Source organism: Hyaena hyaena, unplaced genomic scaffold (genome assembly GCF_003009895.1).
Source record: "Hyaena hyaena isolate Hyena2069 unplaced genomic scaffold, ASM300989v1 scaffold_964, whole genome shotgun sequence".
Lineage (NCBI taxonomy): Eukaryota > Metazoa > Chordata > Mammalia > Carnivora > Hyaenidae > Hyaena > Hyaena hyaena.
Window position 1 is genome coordinate 669,982 of NW_024081597.1, and position 13,238 is coordinate 683,219.

General features: G+C 39.7%; 1 protein-coding gene and 1 non-coding gene across 2 annotated transcripts in view; one reads left to right on the plus strand and one right to left on the minus strand.

Moving 5' to 3' along the window:
- LOC120223178 (inactive heparanase-2) overlaps positions 1 to 12,805 on the minus strand; it is a gene marked incomplete at its 5' end in the record, with an annotated part of 160,844 nt that extends 148,039 nt beyond the window's left edge. The window contains one exon of the mRNA XM_039221205.1: positions 12,712 to 12,805. Within this exon, the coding sequence (XP_039077136.1) occupies positions 12,712 to 12,805 (94 nt within the window). The remainder of the gene's footprint in view (positions 1 to 12,711) is intronic.
- Positions 8,835 to 8,940, plus strand: LOC120223186. The gene has a single exon (XR_005526222.1). It is a non-coding gene; the product is annotated as a U6 spliceosomal RNA (small nuclear RNA).
- Positions 12,806 to 13,238: the final 433 nt, after the last annotated feature.

The following is a 13,238-nucleotide window of genomic DNA, read 5'->3' on the forward strand; positions in this document are numbered from 1 at the left end:
GGGCATGGAGGAGGGCACTTGTGGGGATGAGCACTGGGTGTTATATGGAAACCAATTTGACAATAAACTATTTGTAAAAAAAAAAAAACAAAGTCTAGCTCTTTTTAAAGTTTATTTATTTATTTTGAGAGAGAGGAAGCAAGCTCATGGGAGGGGCAGAGAGAGAGGGAGAGAATCTTAAGCTCAAACTCACAAACCAACCATGAGATCATGACCTGAGCTGAAATGGAGAGTCGGATAATTAACTGACTGAGCCACCTAGACACCCGCAAAGTCTATCTCTTTTAAACGAGGACTTGATTCTGGAAAATAGTCGGATTTATAAAATACTGTGTACATAAGACTCTGCAGGCACACAGTATAAATAGAAGTTCATCTGAATCTAACCTGCAGGGAGATTCGGAAGGAAACAATTTAAAAATTGCTGTTATTGGTGAGGTAGTACTAAGTAGTGATTAGGTGCATGGACTTTGCACACAGATTCACTGTGTTTGAATCCTGATTCTGTGGTTTACTGACTAGTGTGATCTCTCTGTGCTTTATCTTCCTCAGATGTAAAATCAGAATAATAACAATAATATCCATCTCAGAGCGTTCTATGATATTTAAATGACCTAATATTTATAAAGCACTTGGAAAGGTGTGTCTGGCTTATTGGTAAGCTTTTTTTTTTTAATCTTTTTTATTTATTTCTAGGAGAGAGAGAGAGACAGCGTGAGCAGGGAAGGGTCAGAGAGAGAGGGAGATACAGACTCTGAAATAGGCTCCAGGCTCTGAGTTGGCAGTCAGCACAGAGCCCGACGCGGGGCCCGAACCCACGAACCGCGAGATCATGACCTAAGAGAAAGTCGGACGCTTAACCGACTAAGCCACCCAGACGCCCCGGTAAGCTATTTTTTTATGTTTATTTATTTTTGAGAGAAAGAGAGACAGAGAGAGAGAAGGGGGGAGGGGCAGAGAGAGAGGGAGACAGAGGATCCAAAGCGGGCTCTGTGCTTACATCAGAAAGCCCAATGTGGTTCTGAGATCAGGACCTGAGCTGAGGTCAGACACTTAACCAAATGGGCCACCCAGGCACCCCTGCTGGTAAGCTCTAAAGTCAACCTGTTAACCTAGACCACTCTCCTGTGTAAAGCTCACGGGTTGGACTTGGATCAATCTAACATTAGAGTTGGTTGCTTTTCTTTTGGACATGTTTTAGGAGGTAGGTAATAGCCCAGATGTATGCTAACTAGCAAGGAAAAGCCTGCTTAAAATTTAAGACACATGGATTATTCATATTAACATAATTAGCATTCAGAGTAGCTTACTTATGAACTCTCAGCACAGGGGTAATTCCTGTCCTTGTCTAAAGAAGCCATAAGAACAAAAAACACAGTGAGGTAGAACTTTTATATACAACCTAAACCAGCATTATGAAATATTCTGCAGGGGAGAGGTTCCCAGAAAGTATTAATACTAAAAGTTCTGGGAGTAGTTGGTACAAATCAACAAGGATTTTCTGAGCATTTACTGTTTGGGGCATGGTGAGAGGTTTGATGAATTGTATGTCTACCATGAGCAAAGAAGGCCATCATGGTGACATGTGGGGAAGGTACTGAGGCTGGGTGCTGGTTAAGACTGGGGAAGAAATTAGTATGGGGAGAAGAGAAGAGAAAAAAAAATTAGGACAAGCAGATGGAACCAGCTGCAAAATTCCCTTAGAAAGTGAAACTCTAAGAAACCGAGGGCTATAGTTCAACACTGTGGTTTTCTGAGTAAATATGATTCTCCCTGTGCTGGAAGAGAGAAAATTGCAGGACTGGAAAGAACAAGGGTACAGTTCCTAGTGAGAAATGATGTGCCAACGAAGGTCATTTTAAGGAACACGTTGTCTGGGGAAGGGGAAGAAGTATAAGTGTTGAGATTACTGGAGTGAGGTTAGAGAGGGGTGGCTGGCTGGCGCCTCGCAGGGGTTCTGTTGTCCTAAATCTTGGGCTCTTGGGGCCAACTAGACAAGGGAGCCATGAGGAACCCACAGAACTGCTCAGCAAATGGCCAGTGGCTGCTCAGACTCCTTGGGCCTGCTGGGGGCAGGCTGATATGAAGGGAAGCCTTCCCTTCCCTCCCATCTCAAGGGTTGAGGACATCAGGACTGTTCCATGTGGCTATGTTGAGAGATCAGGGGTGAGAGAGAAAACAGAATGAGGTAAAAACAGTACTGATTTTATTTTACTTTTTAATGTTTTATTTTCCCTGCCACTTTTAATTAAAAAAGAAAAAGAAAAAGAGAGAAATAGGAAAATAATCATTTTATGTAGCATATTTTCAAACTTTGGCTTCCTTTTTCTGTTTCTCCAAAACTGTGATCTAAGTCTTTAAAAAAGACTCCTGAGAGCCTGGCTTCAGCCACTGGCTGTGCAAGAGATGGTGGCCCTGTAGCAGCAGACATGTTGTTTATGGTTATCCAAACCCAACACCTTCCTTAATGAGAAAGGAAGCAATAAAACAGGAATAGTGGACAGGCCAGCTGGGCTAATCAGCCCTGGCAGGAGGCCCAACCTCCAAAAGAACCTGGAGTCCATTAATTCCAGCATCTCATCTACTTGGAAATCAACCTTCCCCAGGACTTCAGGAAGAGTAGTAGCTCTTTGAGTGACCAGAACTGGTCCCTAATCACTGGTTTGAAGGAGCCAAAGAGCATCAGGAAGCTTCTTAAACCTCACCTATGCACAAAGCTCTTCTTGGGGGTGGCCCTGTCTCTTTGTTCTCTATTTACTATATTTAATTAGAGGTCCAGGTGAGAGTTCAGTAACATTCTGCATTTCTGTCCACTCTTCTTGTGTATTTTGGCGATTACCAGCAAATGCATTCAATCACGTGCTCACATGTGTTGTTAGCTGGTATATGTGCTATGATAATATTGAAAGTGATCTACAAATGATTTACTTAAAAATAAAAAGAATGGTTTCAAAGTTGTCCCAATAACATTCTTTTCATTCACCAAAAGTATGAAATGTTTCCCTAACTGGGAAAAAAGCTAAGGAGCCAGTAACTACACACAACCCCTGCTCTGTTTTATCTATTCGTCCTTTGGAGTATGTTAGACATGGTGCAATGATGATGAGAACCACTGGCCCACAGGATACATGCCAAGTGCTTCATTTAACTTGGTATCTTAGACCCTTCATACTACCTGTTAGCCATCTCTTTTTCCCTTCCTCCCCACAAGTGGTTTACCACAGAGTGGGCTTACCATTTTCAAACTACATGACCTTCCTTTAGGTTTTTACTAATCGCCTCATCCTCTACTCACTCCTCCTCCATGTTGTCTGATTTTTTTTCTGGCTTATTTCAAATGTTACCTCCTCTGTGAAACTTTCCTCAAACCTTTAGAAAATTAATTCATCTATCCTTTGGGCTCCAAAGTTCTTCAAACCTATCTCTGACCTTGACCTTTTTAAACTGAATTATAATTTTCTGTTTGCCTGTCTTTCAACTATACTACAAACACTTGAGAAAGCCACATTTTTTCCCTTTCTGTGTGCCTTATAGAAGTATCTAAGTACCTGGCATGTCACTTGACAGTTACTTTCCTAACTTAATATACATCAAATATACAGTTAATATACATTAAATAATAAGATAATTAAATAACTTATTTGTTAATAAATGAGGGGCATATTATTTTACTATTTAAAAGACCAAGTTTCAGTGAAGATAACTAATAACCTCAAAACCATACGAGCAAACACCAAGTCCTCACAGTTTCACTTCAGGGTTCTATCTACTTTCTAATTGAATTTTCCTATTTGAGGAGACCTAGAAGCTGCTGGGTGACTAAAATGCCTCCATATTTAATATGTCCTTCTTAGGTTAGACAAGCTAGGCTATTCTGAGCTCAGCCATTCTAATATCTCATCACATTCTTCCTGAATTATTTTTTCTGTCTAATGTACTTCCTGTCAGTTTCATTAATTTTTTTTCTGTATAATTGCTTTTTATCGTCTCCCTGTTCCGGAGTGCCATATTTACCGATTTTCTTTTGGTATCAGATCAATTTTTAATTTGTGGCTTCTGTTTATGTGTCATTTTTAGGACTTAAAATTGCATTCTCTGTTCTCGTTATCTCCAACCACAGAAAAGCGAATGTATATAATTCCAACAAAACATAAAATTAAAATAAGAGAATACACAAAGAAGATAAAGTCACAGGGGAGCCACGGAAATTATTAGCATATACAAGACAATAAGGAAGAAGATATCACAGAGTCCCAAAGCAGAGACTATGTTCAAGGATAAGTGCTAAAAGCAGCAGCTGCTCACACAAGAATGACTCTTTCTCCCTTCCCAGTTCTTTTTCATGAGTAACCAATCCCCAGGCATACTGGACAGTCTACCCACTGATAAGTCATAGGCTTTACCAGACTCAGAAGTAATTTTCTCTCATTCAGGGCAAACCATATAATGCCCCCTTCCATGTGGGATATTAGAAGGTCACTCCAAGTTGTCTCTTCCTCCTGAAGAAGCTTTTTACCCCAAACCATAATTTGGCCCCAGGGCTATGCCTCCAAGTGTCTATAGGTAGCATATACTTTTGCATTGCCATTGCCTTGCACATAACCAGACCTCACTATGCATTGACCAAAAGCCTGTGCACATGAGATGTAAGAATGAAGTCCAGTGAATAAATGCAAATAACTCCCTCAAAAGCCCCGTCCTCTTCCACTATCTAATACTGTGGTAATATTAGACATTACCTAACATTGAGGTATATAACTTTCACTGAACTCTCACTTCCGGGACACCTACACCAGATTATATCAATTGATTGTGGCATCAAATCGATGTTCTTTCATCAGGACACTCAGTATTCTTTAAAAGCCTTCCTAATCCTTAGTGGTTAGGAATACAAATATTATATTGGTTAAAAATAAATCGCTAACGAGTATGGCAGATGCAGAAGAGTGGATTGAGGGTACCTGGAGGGCTTAGTCGACTTTGGCTCAGGTCACGATCTCACAGTTTGTGAGTTCAAGCCCCATGTTGGGCTCTGTCCTGATAGCATGAAACCTGGTGCCTGCTTCAGATTCTATGTCTCCCTCTCTCTCTGCCCCTCCCCCATTCACACTCGGTCTCTCTCTCTCTCTCTCTCTCTCAAAAAATAAATAAACAGTAACAAAAATTTTTAATTGAAAAAAAAGAAGAGTGGATTGAATAAGAGTGTAGGCTCTGGAGTTAGGTAGGTCTGGCCTTGAATTCCAATTTTACTACTAGTGGCATTGAGTAAGTGACTGGTTTCTTCAATGGGTTAATAATATATGATGCATTTAATAAATGGCATTTGTATCCTAAAAAATAATATGATTACTATATTTCTGAAGTTGGTAATGCATTTTTCACATTTTAATGGTTTTGATATCAGAAAATTTCTTTTATAATCAATCTCAAAAGAAACTTGTAAGCTGAGACTTGCCAGCTGTTTACCCCTATCTCCTATATCTCCCCCACTCCTTGGCTATTATTAAATTTATGGTACATCTATTTGTGTTTAAGAATCAAGGAGATATGGCTCATAAGATGACAACAACTAAAACTTTGGACCTCTTTTGTGGTAAACATACCTTTCCAGCTAGATTCCCTTATTTATTATTAGTGTCTTCTATGTGAAAGAGAAAAGCCAAAGATTCCCTTGGGTCACCTGTCTCATTTGCAGATACACAGCCAAGTGGTGTCACAGAAACTAATTTACTGGGAAGTTCAGGAAGCTCAAACTTCCAGCTTCCCATTCTCACAGGCCTCTGCTGGTATCCTGGGAAGGGGGCCCTAGTACTGTGTTCATGTGGTCAGATATATTTCTAAAACATGCAATTTTGTTTTATTTTACTTTTCTTAAAGAGTTTCCTGTTGTATGAGCTTCAGTCTCCATAAAACTTAGAACACTCAGGGATGTCTTCCAAGATATTCATGTGGCACCATTTGTATTTGGGGTACTCTGACTCTCTTGAGTACATCCTTGGCCTGTGTTTTTCCTCCCTCCTATGCAAATCTGCTCTTTGGAAAGGACCTTCTATTTGACATTAACACCTTAGTGTGACTTTGAACTAGTGTGGTTTACCTCTTCTCAGGTTATTTACAGTTTGTATCCTCTTCCTAATGTGTAGAATGAAAGGTTATTTTTTTCTTTTCCTTTTTAAAAATTTTTTAAAAAATATTTATTTATTTTTTGGGAGATGGAGAGCACAAGCAGGGCAGGGGCAGAGAAGAAGGGAGACAGTCTCCAAAGCAGACTCTGCACTGACAGCAGTGAGTCTGATGGTGGGGCTCGAATTTGAAACTGCGAGATCATGACCTGAGCCGAAGTTGGACGCTCAACCAGTGGAACCACCCAAGTGTCCCTGAAAGGTTATTATTTTCAATGGAAATATCTGGCATTAGCAAACAGACTGAAATGTTATTTTGATCAACAAAGAGGCCTTTCCTTCACCCCTAAACACATACCCAGAAGAAACTCTCCTACTATGCCTACATGCAAGCATAGCCCATTTAGGGTTGTCTGAATCAATTTCTATCTAGTCAACACTGCCGCACAGTTAGGAGCAGATTAGATTCTTCTGTATGTGAACAGCCAGAATAGCAAATCCAAATGTGAATGAGAAAGAGACACTACTATACTTCTCACACTTTTTCCACTCTTTCACTCTGCTTGTTTACCTTCCCCTTCCTGCCTATTTCCCTTCCACTAACATTTATTAAGCATCTGCCAAACGATAGGCATTATGGTAAACAGGCAATTGTACACTGAAATGAGACTTTAACAAATGAATGAGTGAATCAAACACGGCTTTTTGTGGTGATACTACTGTTCTTACCCTAGTAATATCATTTTCATTTTCTAGTTTTCTTCACGAGAGGTTAACACTGTCGTTGTCCTCATTTTTCCTTTAGCTGTGCTTCTAGTTGTTGTATAATACTCAAGAATAACTGTTATTTTTTTTTAATATTTATTTATTTTTGAGAGAGACAGAGAGTGAGCAGGCGAGGGGCAGAGAGAGATGGAGACATAGAATCCAAAGCAGGCTCCAGGCTCCGAGCTGTCAGCACAGAGCCTGATGTGGGGCTCGAACTCACAGACTGCGAGATCATGACCTGAGCCGAAGCTGGACGCCCAACTGACTGAGCCACCCAGACACCCCAAGAATAACTGTTATTTTTTAATTCCCTTCCCCTTTCATATACTAGGAGGTTCAAATAAGTGGGTAAACCAGAAGGTTGGCTAAGAGCAAAGACTTCCTCTTTATCTATTAATTATTTTAAAAGGGTTAAATATTCTCCTGCCTTACCTACTTCTTTTTTTTTTTTAATTTTTTTTTTAAATGTTTTATTTATTTCTAGGAGAGAGAGACAGCGAGAGCAGGGGAGGGTCAGAGAGAGAGGGAGTCACAGACTGAAACAGGCTCCAGGCTCTGAGCCGGCAGTCAGCACAGAGCCCGACGCGGGGCTCGAACCCACGAACCGCGAGATCATGACCTAAGCGAAAGTCGGACGCTTAACCGACTAGGCCACCCAGGTGTCCCTTTTTTTTTTTTTTAATTTTTTATGCCTTACCTACTTCTTTGATCCTGCAACTCTCATATATTGGAAAAAGTAAAGACACGTCAAAAGAGTTCATCTTTATTAAATATTATAAGCAATGATGATATTAACAAAAGAATGATAATGGTCATAATAAGAACCATATAAGCCATTCTCTCCACCATGTATATTTAACACTGGTAGTCTTCTGATCACACTCTCAGAAGTGAATAAATTAGAAGGTGCCTATCCTGTAGGGATTAGCCTAATTGTCACTTTCTCTAGAAGGACTGCCCTTTTTTACACACCAAGATAGATATTTCCCACCATGGGCTCCCATAGTATCCTATGTATCCCTGTTATAAGAGTCATCACCTCTTATTATCATTGCTTGCTTCATTAACTATTTTTCCACTAGACCAGAAGGTCTGGACCACATGAAAGTCTTGCTCGCCATTTTATCCTCAGGGCCCTGGAAAATACTAACAATGCTATAAACAGTTGACAAGTAAAGGAAAGAAAGGAAGGAAGAAGGAAGGAATTTTTCAGATATTAGGGAAGCAAATTGTTCAGTTTATTTAGTATTCAAAATGCAATCATATGGACAGTACTTTTGGAAATACTTCCCTTATGGCTGGGATTTCACCAACTCCTTCCTGTGTTTATTGAATTGCTGAAAATAATATCAAAAAGTGTTATTTCCTCTTCTGGTTCCTCCAGGAGTTGAAGACACAAATCATAGAGTCCAAGTGACTTAAGCCAAAGTGGTTCTTCTTGGTTCTTATGTCATTGTTTTGGAGTCAGCCCAGGTATCCACACTATACCATCTGCACTGTATCCGAAACATCTCTTACTTTCCCATCTGACTCTTGCTTACATTGTTAGATTCTCAACTCTTTCCCCTGACTCATCTCCCAAAGTACAGATGATTATCCTTATTCTAATAGATGGGAGAGAATGTGTAGATCATCCAAAGGAATGGCTTGTCCAAACATTGTCATTTTTGGATTTCAAATACATAATGTAGATTTTCATATAATCAAAATTTGCCCACTGCTCAGAAAATTGAGAGTTTTTTTGTAAGTGGCAGTCCAAATTTGAAAACCACAGCTGTTTTTAGCAATTGAGTCACTGCCTTTCAGATGCCAAAAATATCACCTACCATACTCCCCAGGGTTCAAAGAAAGAGGAAAGAAGAAAAAAGCAAAGAACAAGCTGAGGATAAAGGTAGCAGGAAGCTTCTCCAGTCATATGAATTATTATTAAAAATAACTATAATAGTGCTTGCTTCAGCAGCACATATACTAAAATTGGAACGATACAGAGAAGATTAGCATGCCCCTGTGCAAGGATGACATGCAAATTTGTGAAGTGTTTCATATTTTTACTGTAATAAAAATAAAAACAAAATAAAATAAGGACATAAAAAACTATAATAACTGAAGCAACAATAATAATAGCAATAAGATTAGCATTCAATAGCAATCAACAAAAAAGGGCCACATGTGACTTTTCTAATCTCCATAAAAGGGAAAGATGAGAGTATTTTTAGCACCCTCATTTTACAGATGAAGAAACAAAGTTAGAAAAGTTAAGTGAATAACCCAACCCACAGTTACACAGCTAAGCTTGAACTCCAACCCAAGCCATCAGACTTCAAATCCTATATTCTATCTCTTATTCAAACAGTCTCATCACTGATTTATCACCACTTCTTCATGAATTGATTTTGGTAGGAAATCTGCCCTTTTCTCATCACTGTAGGCCTAAGGGGGATCATTAGAATTTCTGTGATCTTCTCAAAATAGAGTAGAAACAAAAATTCTACTTTTGGATTTTAGATGAGGGTTGTAGTTATATATGCATTAAAATCTTACTTGAACTCTGTATAAACTGGTTTTGGAAGCTTGCAGAAAGAAGTCTGGCCAGTCTGTGCCAGTGTGCATCTTGGACTCTAATTCTCCCAACAACCCCACCTTCCACCCACAGGGGACTTCAGGAACAGCCAAAGCAACTTTTTAACTGGCAAACTTGGTGGCCCTTCTCTGGTCTCGCAGTCCCCATCTCCCCAGAGCAGACCAGTACCTAGTACATCCTGGGTTGTGGTGAGAGAGACTCTTATCTTGGAGGCCCTCGCCACTGGGTCCAGGCTGTACAGCCAATGGAACGTCTACCCCATAAATCAAATCTTGGGGAATCTGTGATCCAGCAACACCTCCAGCAGATACCCATTTAAGGCAATATCTGGCAAGAGCTTTGTAAAAGAAAAGTTGGAAAAAGAAACTAGACAGGGAAATGATAGAAGGGCTACTAAATGATACAGGGCAGATGAAACTGTGGCAGACAGTATTTTCCAAAGATGACTGGAAAAATAATTCTAGTTTTAAATGTTCTTCCAGAATCTTGATACTTTCACATCAAGAAGAGTTTATTTCCTCTCTCCTCAAATCTTGGTTGGTCTTGATGACTGTCTCAATGAATAGACTATGGTTGAAGTGAAGACCTGTGACTTCTGAGGGTAGGTTAGAAAAGGTAGTACAGCTTCCACCTGGCTCTCTCTTGGGCATCTGACTTTTGAATCTTGGAAGGAAACCCAGGCTACATAGACAGTTTGCATGTAGGTATTCCAGTTATCAGCCCAACAAAGATACTAGCTGACATCTGGCATCAACTGCAAGACGTGTGAGTGAATAAGCCTTGTGATTCCAGTCACCAGCCTTTGAGTCACCCTAGCCTTCAAGTCTTCCAGTTGAAGTTTCAAACATCATGAACCAAAGACAAGACATCCTTACAGTGCCCTGTGGGGATTCCTGACCCATAGAATCCACAGACACAGTCTGTACACACAGACACAGTAAATGGTTGTTTTATGCTACTAGGTTTTGGGGTAATTTGCTGCACAGCAAGTCATAACCAGAGCCCAAGGTTAGGCCTGAAAGGATCTCTGGCATGTTCTATCTGCAATAGCCACAGGCGAGATCAGGTTCTACTGCTAATTCTAGGCAACGCCTGCCGGGTGTCTTCTTCATACAGGTCATTTCTCTTAGAGGCTCCATTGTTTCTCCCTGCAGCTGCACCTGGCCCTTCCATCCAAGTCCACTAGACATGCTGTGAGAGGTGTGAATCTCAGTTGTACATAGGGTATGAGCCCTTTTCTTTAAGTTCCTTTGGCCCTGCCTAGACACATCAGAAGATAAGCTTAGCCACTTATTTCAGTCCTTGAACCTTCCGTGGTGGTTAAGAAGTATGCAGTGGTGGACAGTAATGGGTAGTGGGGAGAAAGGGAAGAACCTAAACCCCAACACCTTTGTCTTAGTTCTGACCTAAGGTTAACTGTTCTACTAAATAATTACAAGAGCACAGTTAGAACCTTCCTTCTCAGTGACATGATACCACTGAATCATTTTACTTCCAATGACAGCCCTTTGAGCAGATCATTAGATTTGATACCAGAAAAGTAAAAACTTAGAGACTTGTCTATCATGTACACTGCTGTAATACAAACATTTAGAATCATGCCTAGAACATGTACACACTCAATAAATATCTACTTGATGGAAGAATAAATGAATGAATTAATTAATTAATGAAAGACATTCCATGAATGAATGAAAAGCATTCCTTCCTCCTTTTAGAGAATAATATATAATATTAGATTAGCATAAAGTGCTTAGTAGACTGCAGTGTTCAATACGGTGACATTTGACTGCCTTAAGTAATGTTTCTCAACCTGCTCAAAGCAGCTGTTAAACTTTAAAACTCTGAGTTCCTTGAAGGCAGAGACCATGCCTTATTTCATTTTGTATCCCCAGCACCTGGCACTTTGCCTGGTAATGGCTAAGTGCCCAGTAAATATTAAATATTTAAATATTAAAACCTAAATAAATGTCAAACAGAGACTGGCAGAGACATTTCAAATTACTGAGTTTGCTTAGGCTTTGCCTGCTAGGAGGCAGCAACAGAGAAGGATGCTGGCCAGTGCACCTGATCCCCAGAGGGATAGACTGGGGTACAGGAGTCCAGAAGGCCTGAGGCTTCCCAGCTGCTAAAACCCTTTGAGAACAAGAGGACTCAAAAAGCTTTTGTAATCTGAACAGGACACTGATTTGAATACCAAAAAAAAAGGGTACAGACTACCACTGTACCAATCAAAAGTGCTTTTCTATGATTAATCCAAATAATGATTTTCTTTCACAGCTAATTTTATACATGAGCCATTCATTCATTTGTCCATTCATTCCATATTAATAGGGGTTGACCCACTGCTATTTTTCTGCAAAGATTTGTTTAATCCTCTCAAGACGTAGTTGAATGTTCAAAAGGTCCTCATTACCTCATTACCTGATCTGACTACGCAACAAAAGATGTGACATCATTTTGTAGAGGCAGATGGAAATTACAGACAGAAGGTCTTTACAATTCAGAATTAACTAATCCAGTGTATTTCAAGATGTTATCTGCATTGCGTAGAATGACTTGACAGATGACTATTAAAAAAGAGATATCTAAGATCCACTCCAGACATACTAAATCAGAACATCAGGAGTGAAACTTAAACTTTCTGGGCAATCTCTGGTGATTCTGACTGCACTAAGTTTGAGAACTGTTGACCAAAGGTGCCTTGTCATTAGGACCTACATGCCATTACTTAATATAATATAGCTTCTCCCACATTTCTAAAAAAGTAAGGTGTTACTTGGCTATTCTAAGACATCTAGAAATAATGTAAATATGGCTGAGATACTTAACACTATTTAGAACCAATAAATATGGCCAATGCCCCAGACCAGAATTTCACTGAAGGAACATAATCATTCTCTCCTTAAACTAGGCCCTCATAAACCCTTGCAAAAAGAAAATAACAAAGCAAATCTAGTCTTCCTTAAGAAACTCACAATTTAGAAACAAGCATTACAAAATTGCTGTTATTAAAATAGAGAGGCTTTTAAACCTTGAAATGGCCCTTGAAATGGCACATTCAAACTGTTCTCAATTTGAAAAACAATAAACAACAATCATCAGCTGTGAAAGGGAGCTGTGGACTATACTGTTTTTCTACCCTGGTTCCCACTGTGCTAATGTCCATCTGGGACCCCAGGACCTTTTCCTTGCCTTACCCTCAAACTCACTCTTTCTTCCCAGGAGACTTTTACTCACTTTCTGAATTTTCCTAATCTGGTCAGAGAGTGTGTCTAACAGGCGAGTTTTCAGGAAGTCCATCACCTTGACCACCCGGCCATCAATGTAGCAACTGGAATAAAAATAAAATAAGAATCAGGTAAAATCTTGAGCAGGAGACTACACATACATTTTTCTAGCCAGAGTCTCTGTTACCTGAGGAAATAGCCCAAAGTTTACTTGGGCTCTCACATCCTGAAAAGTTTTGACCCTGGGTGCTTTTCAAACAAGTAATCTCCTTTTTATCTTCTTCATTTCTACCTCTATTTGTGGCCCATAGTCTTTTTTTCCCAATCTTTGTCACATGAACCTGCACTGCTTGCTTTGTAGGAGTGGACAGGAATCCATGATACAAATTAAGTAATGGGGGAAAGCTTACTTTTTGTTCCCCCTAGGAAGAGTAATTTAACACCCATCCCATACCACCCCTACCCCCACCTTAAAGTAGTAAAGGTAAGTGACAGGTTTAGGAAGAATATTCAAACATTTTTATAGATTCTCACATC